The 15,731-nt window shown below is 39.7% G+C and overlaps 1 protein-coding gene across 1 annotated transcript; it reads left to right on the top strand.

Moving 5' to 3' along the window:
- Positions 1–13,488: 13,488 nt before the first annotated feature.
- LOC133832366 (uncharacterized) lies at positions 13,489–14,337 on the top strand. The gene has a single exon (XM_062262719.1). The coding sequence runs from the start codon at positions 13,489–13,491 to the stop codon at positions 14,335–14,337; it is 849 nt and encodes a 282-aa protein (XP_062118703.1).
- The last annotated feature ends 1,394 nt before the right edge of the window (positions 14,338–15,731 follow it).

The raw sequence follows: 15,731 nt of genomic DNA, 5'->3' as shown, positions 1-15,731 counted from the left end.
TTCTTTAACCCATACAAGTTCTCAACTTTCAGTTATCACCGCAACACACAATCATAATCTTATAACTACTTCTCTACGAATGAATATTTAAGATATTCAAATTCCTCTAACATTGATATAATATTAATTAGTAAATGAATTAAAAAAAGGATTCGTACGTACCTTGACCTCACTTCAAAAGCACACAAGCTAATTAATTTTCTAATATTCTAGAACATTGCCAAGGCGGTCCACAACCTAAATTAATAACAAAATGAACACCTAAAACTTCTCTTACATACTTTAAAACATTAATTAAAAGTTCTGATAACAAAGGGAAACACCTCGAAATCCCATACTAAGGGGAAAGGCATGAGCTTGGCTCACGAAGTAGCTCCGGTGACTTCTGATACCACTAAGAGGGCTCCCCCTCCTCTTCCTCCTCCCCGATTCGCGCCTCCTCAGGCCCAAGTAATACAAGCTGAGCCACCAACTCCAACCATCCCAGCCCCGACCGTTCGAATACAAATAGATCCCCAGGATCTAGAAAAGATCCCTAAAGCTCTTCCGAGTATCATTTACGAGACAACGAGCCATATGGTGGGGCACGCATATAGGGCCAACTCGAGGGTTCTGAGGACCATCGAAAAGCGGAGCCCAGAGAACGTCATGGAATTAGCTATGGGAATGAACCTTAGTGTATGTTATCTTTCCATGGTGACATATTTCTTTTTATTGTGTCCAAGGGTATATCTCTGATTTTTTTATTATTTTGCAGTCTTCCCTGGCCCAGTATCACAACATAGCCCAGGCAAGGGCTAGAAATGATGAGCTCCACGCTGACCTAAACGCTAAAAACACTGCCCTGACAGCTGCTCAAGAAGGCAAGCAGGCCGCCAAAGCTGCCTTGGCGGCTGCTCAAAAGAGTGAGCATGATGCCATGGCTACTCTTGCATTGTCCCAGGAAAGTGAGCAGGCTAGAACGACTGCATTGTCTGCCCTCCAGCCTCAAATTGCACAACTACAGGCCGAGGTTGATGAAGTCAAAGCAAAACTACTCGTGGCCGAGGCTGCAGTCAAAGAAGAAAAAGCGACCTCAATGTCGTCCATGAAAGAGATGTTATACCTATGTTGGGCCTTTAACCTGGACAGGAACTTCACTTTCATGGAGCCCGGACTGTGGGATCCGTACCTTGCAAAATACAAGGCTCGGATTTTGCAAGAACCGTCAGAGACTAGGGAGGCTTCCGTAGCAGCCGAGGGGAATGGCGAGGAGGTCATATCTTCAGAGCAAGCTGGTGGAGCTCAGAGATACACCCTTTTTTTTTGTATTTGTCTGTAATTGTTTAACAATTTGTTTTTTTTTAAACTATTGCCTTCGGGCTTAGTTCGAGGTTTTTTCTCCTCGGGATAATTTTAATATACATCTAACTTTTCGATCCATTTATCTTTCCTTTACTATCTCTCATGTTTATGAATCCTTATTTGTACATTCGAGATTTTAGGAATCGATTTTAGATCGGGATAGATATTTTCAGCTCGGTTATATCCAAGTTTCGTGTGTTGATTTGTATCATACCTGTTAAGAGTTAGGCCTTGAACCCGGTTAGATTGTGCTAGGTTTATTGATAATACGAGCTTTAACAAGCATTTGATATTAAACAATTTTCCCAAGTTTCCAAGTTAAGGACCTGGTTACGTCCAGGATTTTAAATGATTTCAACTTAGTTCGCGCTAGGTTCATTGAAAAACTTAGTTCATGCTAGGTTTATTAATAACACGAGCTTTAACAAGCCCTTGATATTAAACAATTTTCTCAACTTTCCAAGTTTCAGACTTTCCAAGTTTCCAAATTTTCCCAACTTTCCCAACTTGATATTAAATGATTTTAAATTTAGTTCGCGCTAGGTTTATTCAAAATTTGAACTTTAAAAAATCCATTGAATAATCAATATTTCCAAGCTTCTAAGTTTCAGACCTGGTGACGTCTGGGATTTTAAATGACTTCAACTTAGTTTGCACTAGGTTCATTGAAAGCTCGAGCTTCTTAAAAGTTTTCGAATAATCAATTTTTCCAAGCCTCTAAGTTTTGGACCTGGTTGTATCAAGGGATATTAATGATTTAAACTTACCAAGCAAGCGTAATTTTTCCAATCTCGGGTTATATGCCCCCCCAAGTAACCAGAATGTAGAAACTTTCTTGGTTGCTTTTACAAAACTAGAACACGAACTCATACTATATTAAAAATTATTTAATAATCCACCTATTATTTAATGAAATGGCTTTTATAGATAAGCCTTACATTGATGGTGGTGCTACTGATAATATTTTTTCAAATGCAGGGCGTTCCATGTCCATGGGAATACTTCCCCATTCAACCGAGCTATGTTGAAAGTTCCTTCTCACAAAACCTCAACGACCAGATATGGTCCCTTCTAATTCGGCCCTAAAACACCATCCTTGGGATTTTTATTTGCTAGAAATACCCTTCGGAGAACCAGGTAACCCAATCCAAATCTATGCGTCTTAACATTAGAATTAAAATAGCGAGTGATTGTTTGTTGATAATGGGCGAGCTGTAACTACGACTCTTCTGATTTTTCTTCAATCAGATCGAGGGATGCGTTAAGTAGTCCCTCATTCGTCTCTTGGTTGAATGTCCTTTTCCTATGAGTGACAACCATGGATTCGATTGGAAGGACGACCTCGCTTCCAAAAGTTAAGGAAAAAGGAGTATGTCCCATGGAGGTTCTGTGAGAAGTTCGGTATGCCCAAAGTACTTACGGGAGAAATTCGGGCCATAATCCTTTGGCCTCATCGAACCTCTTCTTCAGGCTCACCTTTACGATTTTGTTCATAGCCTCGACCTGTGCATTGGCCTGCTGATATGCTACTATGAAGAAACTCTTAATAATGTTTTATTTTTCATAGAAGTCATTGAAGGGATCACTGTCGAATTGTGTCCCATTGTCTGACACGATCTTTTTAGGAAGCCAAAATCGACAAACAATACTCTCATAGGCTTCGTGAAATAGTTGATCGCCACCACCGTGTAATGAACTCCTCCCTTTCCCATAGGTAAGGACCCTATTAGGTCGATTCCCCATACTGCGAAAGGCCACGGGGATGAGATCATCGTTAGCTAAAATGGAGCAGCTCGGGAAACTATGGCGAAGCGTTGGCATTTGTCGCACTTCTGGACATACGAAATTGAATCTTTGGTTAAAGTGGGCCAAAAATAGCTCTGCCTCAGTATTTTCAGTGCTAGGTTTTTCCCCCCAGCATGATCTTCACAAAAGCCTTCATGCACTTCTTGCAAAATGGTTTAACTTCCTCGGGAAGAACACATCGTAGGAGAGGCAATGAATGAGCACGTTGGTAGAATGTCCCATCCACTATCACATACCTCAGAGCTTGATATAGTGTTCTTCTTGCATCCCTTCTATCCTCAGGTGGCTTTCCTGTTGTGAGGTATTCCATTATGGGAGTCATCCAGGTTGGTCTTGTGTCGATCATTTCGACTTCTACCATTTCTATTACACTCGGATTCTCCAAGAATTCCACTAGCACTACATTCAATGTCTCAGCTTCTTTGGTGGTTGCAAGCCTTGCCAAAGAGTCAGCATTAGAGTTCTATTCGGGAGGCATTTGTTCAATAGTACTGTACGTAAATTAGGATAGCTCTCCCTTCAACCTATCTAGGTAGGCCGCCATCTTGATACCTCGAGCTTGATATTCTCCCAACACCTGATTAATCACGAGCTGATAATCACTATAGCATTGGAAGTGTAATGACCCAGCTACTCTACACTTTGGACCATTAATGACTACTATACATAGACACTAATTTTTAATAAAACTTACAAGTGAAATAATCATAACTTCATTAAAACTTATAAAAAACAAATGTTAAACTACATAAAATTTAAAGTAGGATATGGGATCCCATTGTTTTTAAAAGAAAAACATAACATAATTTTAAATAAATGGATTACATAGTAAAGTGCGGAAAATACAAATAAAATTTAAAGAGACTTCATCCTCGAATCGAATGCTCGGTCCATCGATTCCATCCCACCTCAATACACATCACCAAGCATCCAAGAACCTTTCCCGCCACCGAAGCTATTTTCCTGCACATATAAACATAAAGGAGTGAGCCTAATGCCTAGCAAGGAAAATCTAACACATAAATAATAAACATAATATTCATATCAACATATACTTAAACATATCATAACATATGTCACATATACTATAATGGCCATTATTACTTGGGGTCCCGAAAACTAAACAAGTCATATGCCCATTAGATTTGTGGGGCTTGCTAGCTAAGAAAGTCATATGCCCATAAATTTATTAAGGCTTGTTTGTTATACAGGTCATATGCCCAAGTCTACAAACATACATAATATAACATATACATAACACTTAAATCATAAGATAACACATAACATAACATATAAAATCCTATCCTATTTTCCTTACCAAATATACCGGGATATGTGAACAGGTTTGGGACCTTGGGACACTCCTAAAAACCATCAATGAAAGGGTGAGTATACTGAAGAAAAAGGAATGAAAAGAATGGATGAACTATACCATCAACAATATACTTACCAAAAACCTTATGTTCAAGATCTTAGATTTCCTATCCAAAAATAAAGAATAAAGTTAGGATGCTGAGTAGAAAACTATAAGAACTTAAGGAAATCAATACCAAAATGAAGTAGAGTTTGGAATACCTTGAATGTTTCTATGACCAATCTAAACCTTGAACCGAAATGTGCTATAAATCTTACTTCCCAAGTGTTTGGTAAGCTTATAATGATTAAGCTTATAATCCCCAACCCAAGTATTTAAGCACTAAAAAATAACCTAGCAGCTTGCAGCCTCTGAACTTTGCTTGATGAATGGATAAATGGTTGGGTACTAGGTCCTATTTATAGAGTTCAAGAATGAAAAGATCTTCATTTAACTTGAATAAAATAATGGCTTTTTAAGTGAAAAATATTTGAATTATCGTTCAACAGAGGCTGAAGACTCGGTCAGAAAGATGCTGGACTTATCAAGAGGTTAAAGATTAGGATGAGAACGTTTTCAAAAACATTCAAAAATATACTAAAGGAGCTGATATATTGCCCCTTGTAGGCGATATATCGTCTGGGCCAGTATGCCTGAGGCTCGTCGAGGTGATCGTGCGAAGTTACGTGTTTTTTGTATCCCCGTACTGCGATATATCGCCCCCTATAGATGCGATATATCGACATACGCTGAATATTTAAACACGAAATTGCACATTTTTAGCCTAATTTGAATTGAGTAAACAACCTTGACTAAGTGCTCTAACGATTTCAAAGCTGCTGACAGACCCTAGGTTATTCAAATATTACTCTTAATAAACTTATTCCTAAAAAATACTTAATTATCATTAAACATACACATGACAAGTGTTACTTTCTTATTGGGTCTATCTAAACCTTATAATATAATAAATATCACCATCAATATAAGTCATATTAATCAAACCTTAGGTTAAAATTAATATTGTTAAACTATAGGTTAAACTTAGAAAATCTACAAGTGTTACTATGAGTGTCCAATTAAATCCCAGTCTGAACCAAAATCCACAATCATAAAAATACTACTACTATTACTATTATACTACTATCTAACTAGCTAATTAAAGTTCTTGGACTCTACAGGATGACGTTTGCCTTGAGCTCCCTTGCCACTCTCACCCTAGCTAGTAAACCCTCATATTCAGCTTCATTGTTGTATGCTTCGAATCCGAATCTCAGAGCTGTACGAAATCGATGCCCTTCTAGGGAGATTAAGATGATCCATCCAAAAATATTTTCCATAATTCTTGCATTGATTCCTTCAAGAGCTCCTCTTGAAATCTGGTGCATTCAGCTACAAAATCAGCAAGGACCTGACTTTTGATTGAGGTCTGTGGCACGTACAGTATCTCGAATTGACTAAGTTCGATAGCCCATTTTAAAAGATGTCCCGACATTTCAGGTTTTCGAAACACCTGCCTTAAAGGTTGGTCGGTCATGACGTTGATTGAATGGGACTGAAAATATGGTCGGAGCTTCTTGGAAGCCAATATAAGACAGAATACAATCTACTCTATCAGTGGGTATCGTGACTTAGCTTTGAGAAGTCTCTTGCTTAAATAATATACTAGTTTTTTATCATGGTCTTCTTCTCGGGCTAACACGGCACTGACTACATTTCTATCAGAACCAAATAAAGGAATAGAGGTTCCCCAGACATTGGCTTAGATAACATTGGGCGCTCGGCTAGGTGCATTTTTAGGTCGAGTAATACCTGTTCGCACTCCTCAGTCCATTCAAATTTCTTGTTTCCCCTGAGCAAGTTGTAAAATGGTAAGAACTTTTCAGTAGATTTTGAAATAAAACAATTCAAAGCTGCAACATTTCTAGTCAGGCTTTGAACTTCTTTACATGACCTGGGTGAGGGCATTCCTACCAACGACTTGATTTTCTCAGGATTTTCCTCTATTCCCCTCGTGTTGACTATGAAAACGAGAAATTTTCCTGATGCCACTCCGAATGTACACTTCTGAGGATTCAGCTTCATGTCATAACTCCTTAAGATTTCAAAACATTCTTTCAGATTGGATAAATGGTTATCGGTTGTCTTGGATTTGACAAGCATATCTTCGACATACACTTCCATATATCTCTCGATCTAATTAGCGAACATTTTGTTGACTAAGCGTTGATATGTCGCTCCGACATTCTATAGCTCGAAGGGCATGACTTTATAACAGTACACGTTATTTGGGGTCATGAAGCTAGTTTGTTCCTAGTCCGCAAGATTCATCGCGATCTAGTTATATCCAGAATACACATCCATGAAGGACATGAGCTTGTAACCTACCATGGCATCTACCAACTGATCAATCCTTGGTAGTGGAAAGCAATCCTTGGGACAATCTTTGTTCAGGTCAGAGAAGTCGATGCAGGTCCTCCATTTCTCGTTAGGCTTTGGGACCAGCACGACATTAGCAACCCAGATAGGATATATTTGCTTCACAAATGAACCCACACTTTAATAGTCGAGCTACTTCTTCTTCGAGAGCTTCAGCTCGGACTGTTCCCAAGCGTCTCCATTCTTGGGATTTTGCAGGCACATTCTTGTCAAAATTTAGAGTGTGCATGATTACACTCAGGCTTATTCCCACCATGTCTTCATGTGACCAGGCGAAAACGTTCAGATTCTCTTGTAAGAAATTGATCAGCTCCTTCTTCCTTTTATCATTTAGATTCTTCCGAATTTTTACAACTCTTGAAGCTTCATTGGGGTCAATGTTTACCTCCTTGAGCTCCTCTATAGCCTCGATTTCTGATCTATCTTTGCCTATCCGTGGGTTAATGTCATCGCGTTGGGCGTCGTTACTGTCCTCTTTTTGTTGAGGTTGTTCTTCCGTCCCACAAGTAACTTCTATTTCCTGAGACTCCTCACCTCCGTCATTTATGACCATGGCTTGCTTCTCGGGTTGTGATTTTCCCTTCATAGAAATACTATAAAATTCTCTGGCAGCAAGCTGATAACCTCTGACTATACATATCCCCGCAACTGAGGGGAATTTTATTGGTAGGTGGCGGATAGAGGTTATGGCTTCAAATTCCATCAACGTGGGTCGTCCCAAAATCGCATTGTATACCGCCAGACAGTCGATTACCACGAACTTAAGTAGCTTGGAGACAGTTTGTGAACCTTCTCCCAGTGTTACCACTAATTCCATCGTCCCGATGGCTGCTGACCCTTCACCAGAAAACTCGTACATATTCATCGAGGTTGCCTTCAATTTTGCTACAGACAACCCCATTTTTTCCAAGGTGTACCTAAAAAGTAAATTCACAGAACTCCCGTTTTCCACTAATGTCCTCTGGACCCTCCGTTGGCGAGCTGAACTGTTTTGACCAAGGGATCGTTATGTGAGAATTGGATGTGGCTAGCATCCTCTTCTGTAATAATGATTGGTTTTTTTTCCAATCGTTATTTTTTTGATAACCGTTGTTCCGGGAAGAAACTCCACTCCGTTATGGGATTTCAGTTCGTTAATGTACCTCTTCTGGGCCCCTCTACTCATGCCTGCCAGATGAAGTCCTCCCGAAATGGTGGCTATAACCCCACCTATTATCAGAGGAGGATCATCCTGATTCACTTGAGCTCCGGTTTGACTTACTGGAGCTTCGGGGGCTGATTCAAGGAATGATCCAACTGGATGATTAGGGACCACTCAATTTCGGGCGTACTGGGCCAAAGCTCTAATGAGAGTTTCGATCTCATCCTTCAGCTGTCGATTGTCATCAGTGTTATGACCAATATCATTATGAAATCGGTAGAACTTCGAAGGATCTCTCTTCGCTCTTTGGTTTTTCAACGGTTCTAGCATCTTCCATGGAATGCGAGTAGAATTTTCCAGGAAGAGGCGCTCCCTAGTATTCGTGAGGTCGGTATAAGTGGCGTACACAGGCTTGAATTTCTCCCTAGACTTATTTTTCTTTGTCCCACTCTGGTCGCCCTCACCATTTCCCTTCCTTTTGTTACTCCCCCCTCGGTTATTCTGGGTAACGGTTTGAGCCGTAGCTACAACATCTTTTACCGCTCCAATGGGCTAGACAAGGATCTGGCTGGTTCCTGCGATGGAAGCTCGCGCCTCTTCCAAATAATCAATCTTTGAGCTCATGCCAAGAACTCGTCCATACTATTAACTTCTTTTCTCTATAATTCTTGCCACAGGTCTCCCCTAACAAGGATTCCCGGCCTCATTGCCATGAGCTTGGAGCTTTCATCGGCATCCCTAGCTCGTGTAGCGACATTGGAAAATCTACTTAGATATGCCTTCAACATTTTGCCAAGTTGCTGTTTACATTGGCTAATGAATTAGCCTTAACCCAAGATTTCTGGGAAGACCGGACTGCTTTTTTGAAGTCAAAAGAAAACTTTTTCCACAAACTTATAGAATGCCTCTTGTATTTCTTAAACCACTACCTGGCTAACCCAATCAGAGTTGAAGGGAATAAAATGAACCTTAGATCGAGTCCGACATTGTGGCCATCATCATGGTTTTACACATCCCAAGGTGGTCTGATGGATCTCCATCTCCATCAAACTTTGACAAGTGTGGCATTCTGAAGCATATCGAATATGTGGCCGCCGCAAAATTTGGAGCGAAAGGCTCGATCTCATCCTCTGAGTCACAATCGTCTTTATCTTTTACAGATTAAATCCTATTCATTCTCTCTTCCATCATAGCTATCCTCTCGAGGGTTTTGTCTATGGCCCCTAGGTTATCTGGGGGCTGTTCAATAACTCCCATCCTATCGTACACGTGTGATGGGTTGTTGTCCCTCCAAACTCGAGCTTGGTTTGGATGGGCATTCCTATTATCACGTACTATGGAAGGACCTCCCTCTTGCCGAGTATAACTAACATCTTCATTCCAAGCTGGATTTCTTCTCTGCGAATTCAGACAATCACGCAAATCAGGTTGTGAATCGTACCGAGGGATTTGTGCCGAACTCACCCGATTTCTCTGATCGCCCTCGGACCTACCACTTCGACGACTTTTGGTCTAGTAACACCCATTTGCAAAGATTACAACTCGTAGTTGGGGCCGAGGATCTAGATTTTCAACACGTGTCCGTGGGACGTGGGTATTGGCAGACGGAGGAGGATTTCTCCTGCTGTCTCCATAAGCTGGAATGTCTCATGTAGGAGGAGGAGGTGTGAGATGTCTTATAGGTGACAGGGAATGCCTTATTGGCAAGGTAATCCTTGTCACATCAGGGCGAACTAGTTAACCCGCCTTTGTTCTGCCACATTATTTCTAGCTCTTTGCGCCTGTCAATCCGACTGTGATGTAGGAGGATTTGATGGAACATTCTGTCTCTGTGAGCCTATCCCAGCCCTTTCTCATGGTTTTCCATGGGAATTACTAGGTGCTTGTTAAGGAGGCATTGAACTTGGGGTTGCGGTTCTAATCGACCGACTGATATGCTGATGACCCCTTTGAAGGCCACTGAGATGAGCATTATGGCGATCTCGCCCTGTAGGCACAGAAATTTGGGTGGCAGTTCTGACTGAACAACTAGGTTTGGATGTGTTATTCCTGTGGGAGTTGTGAGACCCACTTTGCCTTTATTCGTCATTAACATCAGTTGCGAGAGGCGATAACCAAGCTAAAACCTCCTCAATTTTCCTGCTTGCCTTAGCGAGGTCCCTTCTTAATTTCATATTTTCCATATCAACGACAGATATGTAGTCTGGGTTTGGATTCGGTGGCAATGACGTCAAACTCCCAGTGTCGCCATGACCCACTGGTTGTTTTCTCGGACGTTGCTAGACTTCAGGGCCATGCTCGTTCGAAACAGCAGTATGATGGGCCTCCTGCCCACTAGGATGTTCTATCTCATTATCGTGCATTGAGCGAGTGAGAACCATGATGAGATTCGACTGAGATTTTGATGAAGCACTAATTTTCCTCTCAATGAAAGCTCCAAACTATTGACGCGGTTTTTCGCCAACAGCGTATTAAGAAATAATAAGGTAGATTAGTGCTTAGTAATAAACTGTAATGAAAAATGAAATGAGTTCACAAGAACACAAATCTTTTACATAGTTCACTGGTTAAAATTCACCTAGTCCACGAGTCTATATTATTTATGTTTTTCTCTCTATTTCGGTAGAGTTTCAGTATTACAGTATAATCGTCCCCTTCCCTGTCCTAAATTCCTAGTATTTATAAGGGAATTCCATAGAAAGGTTTAGGTAACCGCGTGAGTCAATCACGCATATACATATTTATTATATTTAATACATATATTTCCCATTTATAATGGGATATGATTTGATCATACAGGAAATGTTCTCCTAATATCTAGGACATTAAATATGAGAGCTTGGTCATAAATAAACGCATAAAAGGACCCGAGTCACTGGGGATCCGCAGGTGTGCAATATATTTGAATTACCATGAGTTGAATATCTCATCCAACCTCGTACTTCGACTGCCGTTTGAATATTATGAGCTCGCGCTTCACAACCTTCGTATTTGTAGCTCAGGTTAAACCCAGGTCGCCTAATACCACACGTGTCCACATGAAACTGGAGTTGTCTACGTGGGTAATGCAAATATCATTCCCTTGGTTATTTCTCCGTATATTTATTTGCCAACTGTACCCGAACTAAGTGAATTAACTCAGGCTGAAATTAGGGTACAACAATTACAATTATATATAACTACATAATGTACAAAAAAAAACATAAAATAAATAAATCATAACATTATTTTTTACCAAATAAAAAAAATAAAACCTTACCCAAATAGCTCCAAATCAATGGCTCAAGGTCATTTAGTCTTCTATGAAGATAACCTACCCTATTTTCACCCAAAAATAACCATAAAACAACATACATTTATCAATTTTCTCAAACATTTAAAAAATCAAATTAGGGAAAAATACTTACCAATACAAAGCACCCAAAGTTCCTCTTGATATCAGATGACTATGGTGATGAAAAAGACCTAAAAACCTTCAATTTCAACCAAAAAAACTAATAAATGGTGGCTGGTTTCAATTGTGCAACATGGAGAAGAAGAAGAAAAAAAAAAGAGGGGGAAAATGGTGGTTGGTGGCAGCTTCTCACGCATAGGGCTTTTTTTCCCTGATAGTACCCAATCTCGGCAGTACCCCATGGGCCCACTGAGATAGGGCCCAATTCTGGGCCAAATTTCTATTTTTTTTTAAATACCTACCAATCTCAGAGTACTTACGCGTGCCCGCCAAGATTGGTATGAAGGATTAGGCCTATTTTTTTGTAGTGTGAGTTAATATTCCATTTAAATCATTATAGTCTAAAATTTTACTACAAACTTCAATATTTGTTTCACATATTTTAGCTAAAGCATGGACTATAGTCCAAAAATATTTTCATAATTAATGTGTATCTCCAATCCTTATAATCATAGTCTTAAGCTCCCAAAATAAAATCTTTATGATAGCACAATAAATTTTTAAAAACTATTCTTGGGCCCTAGTAATGGATTAGAACCCAAACTATATTCTATAAAAATAAACATTTCAACATATATTTATTTTTACACTAAAGTCCTCAAAGACTCTATCTTAGTGTTCTACTCAGTATTTCTATAATTAGCATAATCTTAATTTTATTATATTAATCATCAAACATTATTCATCATAAGTGTCTAACTAAAATAAAGAATTAAATAAAAATATTAACTAGATAATACATGTGTTACTAGTGTTCTCTTCCTCTTCTTTTCATTCTTCTCTGAAGCTGGTTATGGTGGAGGTAGTGGGGTGACTTCTACAATTCTCCATTGCACAGGTTCCCAAATTTCCAGGACCCTAATGTCCCTTTCATAATGAGATAAACTTTACTCATGTTCAATGGTAGATTTTAGACGACATCTCATAAAGCACCGACCTAGACATTAATCCCTTCACAAATAATTTACTTGTGATCAACATTGCAGATCTAATTCACGATCTACATAAATCTATTTGTATTGATGTGGTGATTCCTCCTCGTACAGATTCTCCATGATCTTCTACTTCTTCTACATGTTATTGTATTGCTTGATGAAGACCTGTCAACCATCTTCAAATTTAATGCAAGGTAGCAGATTTAGCACTTTCATTTGGTGAGATTATTAGAGCTTGTTGAGATTTTTTTTTTGGTACAATAAATGGTACTATTTCTCGTGCGAGATGTCTCTTCCATTCATTGTCTTTTCATTTTTCCACACGAGTTGTGCATTTTTAAAGCGTAAAGCTGAGCTTCTTTGTATGATTAATTTTTCTCTCAAATTTATGAAGTATCGCGTATATAAAGTATGCCCATCTTAAAAACAATTCCAGGCGTGCATAGAACCTCTCTTCTCTTCCGCGATGAAGAAGAAGAAGGTTGCTCGAAAGCCTGCATCTCAAGCTCGAATCGAGGAGCCCCCTTCAAACCAGGAAATCACGATTGTGAATGAATCTCCAAATAAGGAACAAGAGCAGATTGCGCTTCCAGAGTTAGACTTGCTGACGCAAATGATTGAATAAAAGGAACTGATGGATAACCCATTATCGAAGATGTATGAGAGCTCAGTCCATGGTGGTCTGAAGAGCTCAGAGGAAGAATTGTTGAAGACGAATTGGGCGGAGGAAGCTGAGAAGGAAGACTTTCAATCTTCAACTCAATCTCATTGGGCAAAACTCAAAGAAAAACATCAGATTATTGTGGTGGCCAAGCTTCATTATGAGGCACCGATGATGAAAAATGGAAAGCGAGTTGCTCAAATTGATATGGCAGAGGTTGCAGAGCCAGCTCAAAATTGGAGCTCTGCGGTGATATGTATGGTGATGGGAGCTAATCCCCCATTTGCAGTTTTTGAAGGCTTTGTTAAACGTATCTAGGGACACCTTGGCATCGAACGAGTTGTGCGGATGAATATGGGACTCACCATTGTCAAATTCAATGATGAGGCTACTCGAGATTTAGTGCTGGAAACTAGAATTGTGCAGTTTGATAAGAAACCAGTTATAGTGCGACCCTGGACTCAAGATTTAGACACAGTGAGGTTAGTTTGTTCTGTGCCTCTTTGGATCAGATTACCTAATCTAGGGCTTCAATATTGGGGCCAAAAATTCCTTAGTGCCTTAGTTAGCACCATAAGGAAACCAATTATGGTGGACAAGTTCACTAAAGAAAGATCCATGATTAGATTTACTAGAGTTTTGGTTGAAATGGAGATAACAGATGATCCCCCGTTTATTATTTACTTTGTGAATGGGAAAGGCAAAGTGCAAGAACAGTTTGTTGAGTATGAATGGCTCCCCATCAAATGTAACAATTGGAAGGGCTTTGGCCATAACATGGCAGAATGCAAGAAAAATGGTCTAAAAACTTGGGCAAAGAAGAGTGTGATTGAAAAGAAGACTACTGAAAGTAATGTTGAAACTGAGATTAAGGCAACTGCTGAAGTTTCAGGGGATTCAGCTGGGGAACCTAATGCTACTAAGGAATCTGGTGGGAAACAAGAAGAGGCGGGGGTAGAGATTCAAAGGGCAGCTAAGGAAGGGGAAAATAAACAGAAAAATCTCTTAACTCTTGAGCAAGATAACAAAGAAAATTGGGAGATTCCTAAGAGAGTTGGGATCTCAAAGATCATAGGGAAGTCAGTGGTGACTGATTCAGCTAAAATACAGAATGCTTTCAATGTTCTTCAGAAACAGGGGAAAGGAGAGAAAAAAGGGATATCAACTCATTCAGAGGTTGATGGACTGCTCCAATATAATTAGTTGGAATGTCAGGGGTATGAATAAGAGGGATAAGCAGTGTGATATCCTGAGTCTCTTGAAGATGAATAAAGTTGTGATTGGTGCCTTATTAGAGAATAAATGGAAGAAGGATAAAGTTGATGATATGATGGCTAAGTTGTTCCTTGGCTGGGATTATTACTGCAGTAATGTCACAGAAGGAAGAATTTTAGTTATTTGGCAGAAGTCTTTTATCAAAGTTCAGGTCCTGATGGAACACCAGCAGTTTGTTCACTGCTTGGTTAAATTAACAGATATACAGATGGTTTTCTTGGTCACTTTTGTGTATGGCCTAAACACCATTGATGAGAGATTGGAGATGTGGAAGGGTCTTTCTTCTACACCTTTACCTGTAAAGCCTTGGCTGATTGTAGGAGACTTTAATGCTGTTTTTAACTTTGATGACAGAGCTGGTGGGAAGACAATAAGTGTTGTTGAGCTTCTTGACTCTACTGCCAGGCTAGCTCAAATTCAGATGGCTACTCTCAAGAGCATTGGCTCTAAATATACCTGGCCCAATAAGCAGGATGGAGGGGATAGGGTATACTCGAAGATTGATCATGCTTTTACTAATGAAGATTAGGTGGATGAATTGCCTAAAACTATTGCTGAATTCCAATGGGATGTTAACTCGGATCACTGTTATTGCCTAATTAAAACTCACAAACATGGAAATTTGGGCACAAAACCATTTAGATTTTTTAATCTTTGGATTGCTCACAGAGGGTTCAAGGATGTTGTTAAGGGTAACTGGAACAAACCTATGGCAGTGAGGGGATTACAGGGTGTGATTAAGAAGCTGCTCTGGCTCAAGCATGCTTTGAAAGCCTTCAACAGAGATGAAATTTGAGATGTAGAGCAGGGATATCATCAAGCTAAAGGTGAGTATCAACTGGCCCTTACTAGAGCTCAAGCTTCCCCAACAGATAACTCAGTTCAGGAGGCTGAAAAGCTTACTGCAATCAGGTATCAACTTCACTCTGCTATGTATAGAAGCTTTTTGATTCAGCGTAGCAAAGTAACTTGGCTGCAGAAGGGTGATGACAACAACTCGTACTTTCATGCTTGCATTAAAAAAAGGAGAGAGGAGAATCGAATTGTTTCATTTCAGAATGAGCAGGGGGTTGTAATTGATGATTACAATGAAGTTGTTCAACATTTCCTGGTTCATTTCAGGGGATTTATGGGAAGCACCAGTTCAGCAACGAGTCCTATTAATTCTCAATGCATTGATCTTGGTCCTTGTCTTGATATTGAGATGTAGCTGAGACTTATTAGGAAGTTTAGTAAAGCTGATGTTAAAAAGGCTTTGTTTAGCATTCCGAGCACAAAAATTCCAGGCCCTGATGGCTATGGCTCTGAGTTTTACAAGGCAA

Source organism: Humulus lupulus, chromosome 4, assembly GCF_963169125.1.
Source record: "Humulus lupulus chromosome 4, drHumLupu1.1, whole genome shotgun sequence".
NCBI lineage: Eukaryota > Viridiplantae > Streptophyta > Magnoliopsida > Rosales > Cannabaceae > Humulus > Humulus lupulus.
The sequence above is the reverse complement of the archived record's forward strand: the minus strand, read 5'-3'. Positions and strand labels throughout refer to the sequence as shown.

Excerpts from the sequence above, each read along its gene's own strand:
- LOC133832366 (XM_062262719.1), top strand. The coding sequence starts at position 13,489 with ATGGGACTCACCATTGTCAAATTCAATGATGAGGCTACTCGAGATTTA.